The sequence below is a fragment of the Corvus brachyrhynchos genome, unplaced genomic scaffold, assembly GCF_000691975.1.
Source record: "Corvus brachyrhynchos isolate BGI_N302 unplaced genomic scaffold, ASM69197v1 scaffold44, whole genome shotgun sequence".
In the NCBI taxonomy this organism is placed as follows: Eukaryota; Metazoa; Chordata; class Aves; order Passeriformes; family Corvidae; genus Corvus; species Corvus brachyrhynchos.
The window spans coordinates 170,007-183,872 of NW_008238359.1; the positions used below are offsets into that span (position 1 = coordinate 170,007).

General features: G+C 38.7%; 1 protein-coding gene across 3 annotated transcripts in view; it reads right to left on the reverse strand.

Moving 5' to 3' along the window:
- CRACR2A (calcium release activated channel regulator 2A) overlaps positions 1 to 13,387 on the reverse strand; it is a 51,533-nt gene extending 38,146 nt beyond the window's left edge. For 2 of the 3 annotated variants that reach the window (XM_008634871.2, XM_017735909.1), the window contains exon 1: positions 4,318 to 6,452. In XM_008634871.2, coding sequence (XP_008633093.1) covers positions 4,318 to 4,485 — 168 coding nt within the window. In that variant the 5' untranslated portion in view covers positions 4,486 to 6,452. Of the gene's footprint in view, positions 1 to 4,317; positions 6,453 to 8,739 lie in introns of those variants that run through there. The other variant, XM_017735908.1, reaches the window with a different exon arrangement.
- Between the last annotated feature and the right edge of the window lie 479 nt (positions 13,388 to 13,866).

Below are 13,866 nucleotides of genomic sequence, written 5' to 3' on the forward strand. Positions count from 1 at the left end.
GACTGGGTTCTACAAAACATCCATAATACAGAAGGATAGGTCCTTTGCTTCCCTGAGTGAAAATCCAATTACAGAGCAAAACAAGATAAACTGAGCGACATTTGCTTTAATGACTTCTCTGCTTGCCTTTATGAATCCATTCTGACGAAGCAATGAGAACAATGGCCTTGTGCCACAAATTCCAATCCCACAGAGAAGAGGAAGAACTTGAGCTGGAGTCTCAGCATCCTGGTGAAATGACTTGATTATCTTGGTGAAATGCCTTGATTATCAGGCTACTGGATGAACTTGGCAGCAGAATTGTACAACGAGTTCCTTCCACATCATAAAGTCAAGCAAGAGACATCTCTAGACAACTACATTATAGAGGATATACTGTCCTAATAAATGCTGATTCAAAAAATGTACATAAATAAATAAGTAAATAAAACAAAGCTAAGAAAGCTGCATGGTCTAAGGACCAAACCTGTTGCTCCCACAATGAGTTAAATGGAGTTCATGACTATCTACTTCTGAAATGCAGCATGCTCACACCAAGAAAGAGGTAGCTGCATGAAACTAGCTCCACAAAAATCACATTTTTTCCTGATAATCTAAAGAAAAGTACAAAAGAAAAGAATTCTGTAAAACTGATCCTAATGGTTTTAACCTAATTCTTTTAACAGTGTAGACAAATTCCCAGAAATAGGAGGAAATTGGAGTGGCAAACAACCCCACTAACCAGCATTTCCACTCGGAGACAGCACTAGGAAGATTAAAACCCTTCCTCAGCTTGAGAAGCAGTATCAATGCACACTGGTTCAGTCTTCTGCCTTATTAGTTTACATTTTAACCCCCCCCCGAACTGCTGTTGTATATACAACATATTAAAACTGCAAGCTAGTAGGTTGAAAAAGTTCATTAGATTAAAAGTGTTAACCTCTTCCATTGTGGGGGAGGGATTTAGGGCCAAAAAAGGTTTCTTCTGCAATCCAAAACAGCAGAAACCACTATTCAACATGTTAAGCCATATAGGCAAGGTAAGAATTGGCTGAGTACATTAACCAGGAGTTTCCTGGTTGCCACGAAGGGTTTAGGGTATGCTTTAAGAACTGTATGAGTTAAATGAAAGCGGTAGAAGGAATTCCAGGGTGGTCCTGAGAAGGGAATGCAACAGAGCTGCTAAAGCACACAACTATCTGGAATAGTCACAAAGGGATTTCTGAGCAGGATTAGCTGTGTATTGCTGCCTGCTTCCAAAAAAACCTGGAAAACTTGACGCAGTTTAAAGAACTTATTTCATCAGTGATACACCTGTCTTCAGTTTCTTACTTAAACACACCCATCTTCCCAAAGTCTGGATTTTAATCTCTAAGATCTAAAGGGAAACTTTTTAAAATCAGCTTCTCCTGTAAAATTCTTACAGCCACCACTGCACTGATGAGGGAGAAGGTGCTTCAAACCAGTTTCTCTTTTTACATTCAGAAAAACAGAAACTGGACTCTTACCACCAGATCTTTGGGACGTGCTGAAGGAGCACTCGTCTGACCTTGCCATGAACACAGACCCACCTGCTATTCCATTGCAGTGGCCTGCAGGTCTTGCTGCAAACCTGACCAACAAATATGTGCTTCTCCAACCACAGCTGCAGTGCTCTAATGTAGCGTCCAAATTCTGATCAGAATTACAGTAAATTTACAGTAGAAAACACCACAATTACTTGCATTTTCTTGAAAAAAAAAGCATGAAAATCTAGGACAGTCTGAGGAACGTACCAAAAGTTTGCTCCATTAAATTCCCTCTGGGTAATTTACAGACTTTGATGAACTGGGCCACACTTACTAAGATTAAGTGAATGTTTTCCCAACATCTTGGGTTTTTTTCTAAATAAAAAAATTAAGATGATTTGTGGCTAGGAAAGCAAAACATTATTGGCCTCATAGCTGTGTTTTTGTTTATTTGCTCATTTCAGACTTACTGTAAAAATACATAGACCCTTTCAATATGAGGCTACTAAAATCTTTAAAAGAAAAGAAAACAAAATAAAAAATATATAGAGATACCACTGCAGTTTCAAAAGAAGCTATCTGCACTGCCACCAAATGTGTTCTGCGGTTTCATGACGTCTATGCTTAATTCTCTCAAAATACCAAGATTCTACTCAGCTAAATAAAAGGACAGAGCTCAAATAGCTAAGAGGAAGATCTGAACCCAATCCATAGCTAAGAGCAAGATCTGAACCCAATCCTGCTATGCACATTAGAACAAAACATTTTACAGCACTAATTCTCATTATTCATTATAACCTCAAGGACCAACAGATGAAACTGTGGTTTCAAGTCTCACATAGAATTTGCTTTCTTGACATTTCAGAAAATCTCTCGTTGGTTTGAAAATTGGGTACATTTAGTATTTGGAAATGGAATGAAAATTTTTTTAAAAAAACAACTATTAACAGAGTCTCACAATAAACAACATCATATAATCAAGGAGGAGTAAATCTTCAGTACAGTTACTACATTGTAGACACAAGAGAAAACTCTGTAAGATTTCTTCCATCGAGATTAATTGAATTTCAGATACTTAGCACTCTCTGTTGAAATCATGCCCTGTATTACATGACTAAAGACTAAAAAGCTTAGCATTAGCATCCTATATTTGAAGCAAAGCTTCAGGAATGATAAGCAGTACAGACCTACCAAATGCACAACGCAAAAGCGATCAACACTTAGGACCTTTTAAGGAAAAAACGGATTTTTTTTTTTTTACTTTATTGATTTGTGTCTTTCCTATAGGGAGTAAACATCACAAGAAGTGCAGGAAATAAAAGTAAGTATAAAGAAACATCATCTCAAATGTCCTGAGCACCTTTATTTCTGTATTAAAGAACTTACATACACTTACATATATATATGAAGTTTTCAGATATAGTAAACAAACACTCATGATGAAATAGATGAATGAAATAGAACTTTATTTGTTCTTTGAAATTCTGTTTCTACTGCATCTTTTGCAGCATCTGCTTTAGAACCTGAAGCATAAATTTAGCAGCACTCTAAGTACAAACCTAGAATCAAACAGAAACAAATATTTTTACATTCCTTGCGAAAAACAGGTATTAAAACTTTTTATATACATAAACATACATACAAATATATGGGTTTTCCATTCGGTAAAAATATATACCATTCAGTTTTTAGAAAGACTATAAAATTGTAATCCATTAAATTCTCTGTGGGTTTGTATTTACCAAAAACCACCACTGGCAATATATTTGGTTTTTTCACATTCAGTTACTTCATTAAGATAGTGTAGGCTGCCAAAGCCTACAGCACAGCAAGCATCTGCATTCCTCTCTTTTTTCAACTTTGCATAATTAACAGAGGTCATCAGAAAACTCAGCAACACACAACTGCAAAGAAAGCTCTTGAGAGCGAGTAAACTGAGCAGTTTACTTAGGAGACTTTTGCTTTTCCAAAATAGTTAAAGCTGTTTCAACTGTATTTTCATACATACAGACATCTTTGTTTCTGAGGACAGGGAAAGTTTCTAAGTTTTCTATGAGATGCTTTCTTTGGCAGTAGTTCATAATGAATTTGTTTTGCTCCTGCTCCCCAATTCTGTTTCATCCATAAGTACAGAAGTAAAAATGGATTAACTCAACTTATGTTTTGCATGTGAAGCATGAGTACATTCCTGTTTTCTGCCACATAATGGTTCAAATCATCTTATCACTTCTGCAATGTGCAACAATCACATTTTCAAAAGATTTTATTATATATAGTCGCTCTTTTTCATCAGCATATTCAGCAAATCTGATTTTGACCCCTCAAACCAATTAAGCACAATTTCATAAGATTACTGCAAACACTGAATAATGCTCAAAATACTGTTCCTCTATACTTCTCACATATATATGTGATCCAGCTGAGTTCACCATTGTCTGACAGTGAAGCCACAGTGAAAGACTTTATTTATACAATTTTGCTGAAAAAATGGTTGAAATTGGTGGGCTGAATACACTCCTGACGCCATGGCAAATCGCAAAGTAATGAATTCAATGGTGTTTTGATGTTTTCAACAAGAATGGAATTAAATTCCTGGGGCATTGTTTTAAACTTAATTTACTTTGATCTTCCACTTTTTTGTTGCTTTGTCTGCGAGAAAAAATGCAAGCCTTATGTAAGACTTTAAAGATATTATTTTAAATCCCACTTATCTCTTTAAAGTTATGAGAAGGGTGTTAACATTTTAAACTCTAAATTAATCAGTCTCAACTCATTAAGGGTTTTAGGAGCTTCTCCCATTGTGTATTTCACATAACCAAGTTCATTTTACCTGCATGTCTTGACAAGTGACGAAGCCTTTGCCTTCCAGATCACAAATCTGAAAGAACTCTTGTGCTTTTCCCAGCACAGTTAGTTCTGGGTCTTGTTCTCCAGTCCTGCTCCTCTCTCCATCTCCTGGTTGCACAGGACTGGTGCAGTCTCCTTTTATTCTGTCCATGGTTACAATCTCAGCTCAGGAATATCCTGGGATGCTGCTATCCCATTTACCCATAAACTCGGATCTGAAACCTGTGCATGGAAGGTAAGGAGAAAAGCAAATCAGACCCTCTTCATGATGGTTTCCACAATCTCTTAGCAACCATCTCTTTAATTAGGCACTAAATCTTAGAAGAAGAAAAAGCTTTTTGAAAATGCTTGCCCTTGATGGGTTGCACTTAAGACACTGCAAATGGGATGATGAACAAGGAGGGGGAAGTCTGAGGGAGCAAGAAGACAAAATTAGCACTGAAATGGAATCTCAGAGCAAAATCAGCCAGTTTGACAAGAAATATGGACAATCAATCAACATGAACAAGAAAACACAAGAAGAACAGGTAAAGACAAAAGTAATTTAAAGTCACTACAATTTGACTTCATATATTCATCTTGAATTTTTAGTTCTGCTTATCTAAGTAGGTCTACCTAACATAGACACAGATTTGTCTGAAAATATTTAACAGAACAAAGAATTTTGTAAGGCATTTGACTATTGTAAGAGAATATAGCCTGACTGGCACAACTTGGAACAACTCCAACAGAGGCCAGTGAAAATTGTTTAAATCTGAAACATATGTTGTCTTCAGACCAAAGGCCTCTGCACTGCATGGGTGTGAAGGTAGAACAGGAGGAAACAAGACCTTTGGCTTGTCTATGCAGCCTCTAGAGGTGAAAAGACTCTGATTGCACAGACAGAGCAGCTCAGCCAGAGCCTGTTTTACTCTATGCTTAAGTTCAAACCTGGCGCTCTTAGAATACAGCATCTTCCAAGAATTTCACACAGCTTCCCATGACAAAGTGATTTCTCTGATAGCTATGGGCCAGACAGTTGGACTTCCCACGTAACATGTAAGTATAAATGCACTGCAAATAGCCACTGACTTCAAACCAAACTAAGATTTTGGTGAGCAAATCACCCAACCTCTCTGAAACCATGTGACAAAAATCTGCAAACATAGGTAAGTTTCCTCTCCCTCCCTCCTCTCTTTTATCACTCCAATCATCCCAGGACTGTTGCTCAAATACTTTCCAAAACTGAAAGAGTTTTGGCTATATAGCCAAAGAACCTAGCTGTCAGAATCCTTGCTAAGAACATTACAAGCACGAGAAGGAAAAACACTGAGAGAAGCCAAGGGATGTCAAAACCCAGTATCATTCCACCTTAGGAAACTCCTCCCTCAGAGTGGGTCTTGCTTGAATTTTAATGTACACCAGTCCTGGGTGCCTTATAAACCCCAAAACCAGGTATATGAATGCAGCTTCTGCCCACACCTGCACCCAACACGAGCTCTCTGCTGGGGCAAGCCACACTCCACACCCCCAGGAGGCACCAAAGCCTGCCAGAGCACCTGTGCCAGCAGTCCTGGATAATTAACAAGGCTAAAAAATGCTGTCCACAGGGAATTCTGGTCACACATAACAAGGGGCTTTTGCCTATTACAGCTACCTGAACACCTGTAATCTCTTTCTCTTATGAAGAAAATTTCTAGCTCTGAAAGTCTGACCAACATTCAGTAGCTGGGAAGATACACAAAGGAAAAGATCACTCCGTAATTGGCCTGTTTCTTAATCCCTTCCATGACGTTTCTAATAACAGTCTCAAAAACAGTATACAAGCCAGATGAATCTTTGCCCTCATTGTATATAGCCACCCACAAGTGGATCAGATGGAAAGCCACAATCAGGCTAAAGTGGTATAATAGTCTGCATGAAATTCTCCTTTCATACTGCTTTTACACACCTGAACCTCACTTACTTCAACACAGCTCACTCCTGACTGACACCAGTGTATGAGGTGACAAACCAGGCCATCAGTTTCAACTTAGCAATGACACTAACTTAAAAACAGGTTTAAAAATACCAAAAATCAACGGGACAAGTGCAGCCTAAAGATGGTCTTGACAAGATCTGACCTGGACTCAAAATGTATTCGATTCTTTTTTCTTTTCCTTTTTTTTTTCTTTTTTTTTTTTTTTTCCTCACATCTCAACAATTTCTCAAAAGGCCACAACTGCAGGAGCAGGCCAAGCTAATCATGATAATAAGTGCTGCTAGTGCCTTCCTCTGCACAGTCCATTAGACTTCCTTAAGAAAATAGAAAAATTATGCAAGGAATAGATAGCCAATTGCAAGTGAAAGAACAGAAATACAAAAGCTGATTAAAAATGGTTGAACAAAAAGGCACTATATACACTTCGATAAAGCTGTTTGCAGTTAGCAAACAGTACAATTCAGCAAATATCACCATGCTTTCTAAATACTTCCATACCACAAAATGAAATTACATGCATCATGAGAGCCTCACCTTCTTATAAGTTGCCCCACCTTTTATACACATCATAAAAACTTGCTACACAGTGAGTGTCTTCAATACAGCAGAAAATTAAATTAGAGCATCTGCAAAAATTCTTAATCCTTATGGCAGCTTCTAAAGCTGATAGAGTTCATCGTAGTTCCTACAGTGTTCTGATACTTTGCAAATGCTGGTAATAACATGAAAAATTAGAACTGCAATTTGTCCCACATTACTGAATCAGCACTGTAATTACCTCAAGGCCAGTTTTAAATAACATAGGTAGTTCCATTCACTCATCCATCTCCTTTAGAAAACAAATGGCTTACAAAATCAATTCTTTTAAGACCTTTGTTTTCCATTCTCTTAGCTACAAACACACTTCACTATGCAAAATAGGTCATATCATGACCGGATGCAGACAAGCACAGCTCCAAATACTACACAAGGATGTGTGATTTATGAGGTTTTTGTCCATTAATCATGAGGTAAATTCTGGATCTGCAAAAGGCAGGTCACTGCTAGTATTCTAAATGATATTTTCATCATTTCCAGTCATGTCTACTGTAAATCACCAAACTCTAGAAGTACAGAGCAATGTTGAACCACAAATTTCACAAGTCATGACATGTGACATCCCCGGTCTCCCTAACTGTGATAGTTAAAAACCTAGAGAGATGTTTTTCCTGCCCTCATATCTCTTGAGTTTTTAGGTTTCAGAGAAATATTTTTCTTAGCATGTGTTTACAGGTAGAAATTTTCTGCAGCACACTTCAAAACATACCACCAGCTGAAAAATAGAGTAAGCTCACTTAATACCAAGGTCACCTTGGATTTCTACAAAACACTGTTATGAGAGAGAACACGTTTTACAGACACTAGAAAATAAACAATAGATTGCATACTTTTTCTACAAGAAATATTTATTTCCTACAACCAAATTATCTTTGTCAAAATGACCCGCAGCTGCAGCGTAGTATGCCTGACACATGAACAGGGACCTCTTCAGAAATAACCTAGTGTCAGAGTTAGTTATCTTTCAGCATTATGCTGAAAAGCTCCTAAAGCTAGAATGTATCACCACAAATATTCTCCACTGGCACAAGCCTGCTGAAGGAAGTCATTCTGTTCCCTATTGCTCTGCCCTGCTTTTGAACAAGTGTTCATCCAGTTAGACAGTGAACTCTGCTGTAGAATCCTTTAAATTTAAACTGAAAAGTTATAGTTTATTTAACTTAACTAAGGCCAAGTGGTCCATCAAGGAAGAATCAAAAATAGCAGGACCTACAGGGAATGACAGAGGAATGTGACTGCTAAAGCCAAAGAGCACAATAACCAACCTCAAGTACACAGGAGTTTTCTAGGTACAGGATTGGAGAAAAATGCTCCCTATGCACATAATACAATCCATAACAAGCAAACATGTCAGAAAAGCTAGACATGAAAACCCACCCAAGGATAGAGAAGGTGGAGCACTGAACCCCTGGCTGCAAGGGCAGTGCAGTTCTGCCATCATGGAAGGACAGACCAAACACAAATCTGCAAATAACGGCAGAGATGATCATTCCTTGAGAAAGGTGAGTAGATCAGTGGGCCTCAGTGTTACTTCTATCCATTTATAAAAAGGTTTAATGACCGTCAAATGTAAAAATTCAGGTCCCACACTGAAAACAACTAGCAGAGATACAAAGTTTTGTGCTCAAGAAAATACCTGTTTTTTCTCAACTGTGACTAAGACAATTAACTTTTAAGCTCTCGTGGAAGCATAATAAAGCTTGGCCTAACCAACACCTAGACAGAACTGGATGAAAAAAGGGAGACTTTCATTCCTCCAGATTTGACTTTTCAAGTAAAAACATGCAAGTCAGAAAGGCTTGTGATGAAATGTATCATTAAAGACTCTTCCACACAGCCTGCAATCACCTCTCTCAAGATGTACACAATCTCTCATGACTCTTCATCTTAGGAGATCGCACACCATGGAATGGATGTGGGGAGCTTAACTCTGGAGGGAGATCTGAGGCAGGCTGGAGTTCCTAGGAGGGACCACAAGAAGATAGTCTGAAAGAAATGTGTCATGAAAATAATTTCAGGGGAGTAGCAAAGGCAGACAACAGAGGAGTCCTACATCTACTGGTCTATAAAAGAAAAAACTTAGTTATGTAGAAATTCTTTTCTTATCAGTAGATATGTGTGGGAGAACCAAATTCTGTTCAGAATCAGTCTTAATAGACTGCTTAGACTCAGTCTTAACAGAAGCTCTCCAGCCAGACCCAATTAGCTTTTAAAGATTAAGGGAATCATTAGGATCACCTCCTTTGTTATCTGCAAGCTTAAATCTTCATTTACACCACAACAAGGTTTTAAGTCTCCATAAAATTACTTACGATTTATTTCAAGGTAAGGGACCTCAGCAGAAATAAAGGAGGAAAAAGACCTGGGAGAAGGTATTGTGTTATACCTACATCAAAGTCACATAAATGAAATTTCTCTTCTTGAGAAGATTACTAGTTAAGGAAAAAAACCAAAACAAACCCTTAAAGCTAAAGAAGGATAAAAATCCAGGTTATATATCTGAAACAAAGTCTCAACAACATTAACTGTGAAATGGGAGAAAAACAGAAAATAAGCTTAAAGTGACAGCCTTAAGGATTCCAAAACAGGTAGCCAAAGACTTTGGACAGACCACTTACTCCCCACTTGGCATTTGTCCCTAGAGGAATCCACAAATACCAATGTTGGGAAAAAACAAACGATGTCAATTCTGTGCACTATGATGCAGAATACCAACTCTGACTGGTGAACATGCCTTCATTAAGCTTTTTTATTTTTAACATTTGCATCCAAGCAACTAGTTTTCACTGGCCTTGTAAGAAGATTTTCTTTTCCCAAAGGCCACCTTCCCCAGAGGAAGACAAAAGTCTCCTGCCTGGCTTCTTGCTGGCCTCTATGGAAGCAGTAAACGAAACTATCCATGTATTAAAATTCAGATGTCCAAAGTAAGCAGGCATATTCATTTATGCCCACCCTGCTCTTCAACACTGATGAAAAACAACTAATAGGATATTTATTGCCTTAATCTAAACAGTTCTTAGGGATCCATACTGAAACAACAGGGTGAAGTTAAAATGGGCTTGCTAAGTGCTGCTAGGATCCTTGAGAAGTAAAGCTATTCTAAGTAGTCATGATTTTAGCAGAAATGCATCTTTTCCTCTTGTTTCATTGCTTTGGATGCTTCCTTTTTATTGTATTTAAGAAATCAAAAGCTAAGAACTGCCTGGAAATGCAAACTTCTTATAAAGGGACACTGAATTGAGGGGCAACATTCACCATGGAAACCAAAGTTGCGGAATAATCACAAGATCATCAGAACTGAGAGCACCCTACCTGTAGTGTCTGCATGTTTAAGGACCCATTGTCTCCTCTCCCTCCTTCTGCTCTTTCCTCCTTATTCAAGGACACTGATTCCAAGAAGAACTCTTCTCCTTCCCTCTTGTTCCTTGCCTGCATGCTGGTTGCAAGAACCTTGTGTCTTCTGCTGACCTACACAACACCTGAGCAGGATGGTGGTACAAGTGTGCGTGTATCTGAGTGTGTGTTTTCCTCACAAAGTCTGTCTCTATCTCTGTAATTTACAAATAAATCATTACTGCATACAAATACAGTTTGGCCAGTTATATATTTTGGGCTAAAACTCTGGCTAACATTTGTGGCTTCAACACGAGTTTATATAAACATCTGCATGTAAATTGGGCAAACATCACCAGTTACAGAACTTGTATTAGGACTATTACAGAACCATGTAGAGCTATTCTACCATTATTTTGACTTCTTTCTAAAACATAAATTGTTAATTCAGGGATGTAAAAACTATTGTTAAGAAGGAGTACCTTACAACATATGCAACATATTCCAAATGTAGCAAAGTCAAAACTGACCTGAGTCCCTCTGACTGCAAAGAATCATAGAATCATTTATGTTGGAAAATGCCTCTAAGCACAATTTATTGTGTTGCATTGTTCCAAGTACTGAAATTAGATGTGATTAACTATATTGATAACAGCATTATATTAGTAAGTGGTGTAACATGACGTTCTGGCAGGAGATACTGCCAATTCACATGAGCTGTTCCATTTGTAGACAAATTATTTGCACTGGAAACCCCCTCACCCTGAAGTAAAGATCTGGAAAGAGTTTAAGTTAAACCTTATATACCCCTTTTAATTGTCTTATCTTTCAGGTTCTCCTAATGACTCACTGCTAAATGGAGCTACTTTTGGCTGGTGAAATCAGGTTGACAAGAACATCTTTAAAATACACCATTTCCACAAAAAAAACCCCCGCTTGAAATATTCTGCCTCCTCCAAAAGTCCTTGCTAAAAATGTAACTTCTGAAAAAAATCAAAACCTTTTATCTGCCTGAAAACCAACAATAATTTGTCTTGAAGTCTAAAATACACTCTCTATTTCTAGTTTTTCAGGGAATGTTACATCTTCAACCTAAGTTAAAGGATTTTGAGATGCAAATTAAATATTCTCTTCAAATAAGAATTCATTTTTCATGGAAAAAACGTTAGTGGAAAACTTCAGTCTACTCTGCCATGGACCTTAGAGGACCCGAGTTAATGCAGATTCTACTAGAAGGGAGAGAGGCATATTCCAAGTGTTTCCTTAGTTATTTGGCACTCGGTTTGCAGCCGGGTTGGCACGAATTATTGTCTTCAAAACTTTCAGAATTTTTAAAACTACAAACTTGCCCTTAGAAAACACCTTCGCTTGAGTCAGTGGGACAGGTTTTATGGGACAAGAGCACGTCAGTGAGGCACAGGAATATTCAATTTGCTAGTCCACTGTTTTTCTACTGCAAAAAGTAATGGTAAAATATGATCCTAAAAGAGTAATATTTTCCTATATGCAGAACAAGATAACCTTCATGTTATCAGCTCTGCACAGCTCACTTCCAAGGCCTTGGAAACACATATAAACAAATCCACTTATCTGTGTTTGATTAGGAGGCTTGGTGTACCTCATCCTGTTCAGTTCTACAAAAAAAAGTCTCGCAATGCAAACAATTAAAAATGCATCATTACAGATTCTTAATTGGATTTTAATTCACTACTGCTTTTGAGTAGAGATACAACTTCCACATCCTCTGAGAGCCAATTACTCAGAAAGTTATCCTTACAATGGTGCAGGGTCTCTGCCTTCATTTATGCTGCTCTTCAATGAATGGAAGTTCCCCAGCAAGACCCTTCAGTTTCCTTGACACCCCCTCTGTGAGGCTAAGGAATAAGATGGGTCCAAAATCTTTAATCTCAGTTTCAATCAGACAGAGACTTCCTGGTGCTTTTGCATGGATTAGGTCATGAACAGTGCAATCAGTTATGTTTCTACATCAGGTTTAACTTAAACTGACTAAATCTGCATTTTTCAACACAAGAAATGAAACCCTACATATGTATTACTCCCTCCTTACATGTAGAACTATATGTTCATATATACTTACACTGCAAATTAACAAACGGTGGAGAGGGAATCAGGGCAGACCACTATGCTCTTTACTCCTCCGTTTATCCACCATTTACCCATCTACAAAATCATGAGAGTATATCATTCATCAATGAACAGAAATGGGAGGAAAAGAGAGATCTATTTGAAGCAATACATTCATCCTGTGGTCTGAAGAAACCACAAGCAAAGCTTGTAGACAGATGCTCTTTAGTGCAGTTATTTCTGCTACTTGTTTCACCATTATCTTTTAGCCCACCACAAGATAAGAGAGGTGGGGGCAGAGATATCTCACAAGGAACCAAACATACCTCATTCATTTCAGCAGCAGTGAACTTAAGTCTTCAAGAGCTGGCAGACCATGAGACTGTAAACTATTATTGCCCTAAATCTCATTTACTACTTAATCCATTCACAGAAATACATCTGCCTTTTTGTACTTCTGACACTGACTTTTGACTTCTTTTCTTGATTTCACGAAAGATGAGAATCTAGTTTAGAGAAAATCAACATTTAATTTTCACTCTTGTACTCTTGGGTGTAACAGTTCCCTTTTGATCTGTACAATTACTGAAGCTCAAATATGGGGACCAGAGCTCTTAGAACAACCCCCAGAAATCCAATAAATTTTTACTCATGCATCAGAATAATTCACGTATTCTAAAAAGAAAAGCGAAACTAAGCTGAAAACTACTGTTGAAAACCACAAAGTTGCAACTAAGAAAACAGAAGAGCATGTTAAATTAGTCGAAGTGTTCCAGAGGGATTTCACCATTCTCCCAATTGTGACACTACCCACGTTTCACTACATGCAGTTAGAATCTGTTCTACTGGTGTATATTAAGAAATCTATTATCCTGGTAGCAGTGCATTTCTTTTATAACTGTCATTTACAGTCATCATAAGCCTTCAGTATCAAGAAAGACAGAAAATTAAATCAGATATCACATAAATGCTAGAGCAGAGTAAGAGAGACACCAAACTATTGCAGGGGGACACAGGAATCATTTTTAACCAGCCGGAACAGCACTGCCTTCTTCTTCAACAAGTACTTGGTGGGCCTGAAGGCAGTCACCAGCCACAAAATCAATGACACAGGAACATTTTTAACAACCAGCCGGAACAGCACTGCCTTCTTCTTCAACAAGTACTTGGTGGGCCTGAAGGCAGTCACCAGCCACAAACTCAATTATCTTCTGTAGCTGCAGGGAAGCGAAAACCAGCGGCGCAGCTCCTGAGGTAGCCGGGCCATCCAGGGATTTCTCTCTGACAGCGTCTGTCAGCCTCGGCACGAAGCTACACGAGGCACGGCGGGAGTGCCAACACAACGACTCCCAGTCACCAGCACTTTCGGGCACCACCTTTGGGAAACATTCCGCGTGTGGGAGGAGTCACGACAGTCGCAGCCTCGGCTCTGAGCTGTCGCTCCCCACGCCGGCTCCGGCCCCACGGCGGAGTTGGCTCCCTCGCCGTGCGGGCGTTCGCGCCGCAGCCGGCGCTGCGGGGGCTGCCCCAGACTGCTGCCGGCCCCCCCGCTCCCCG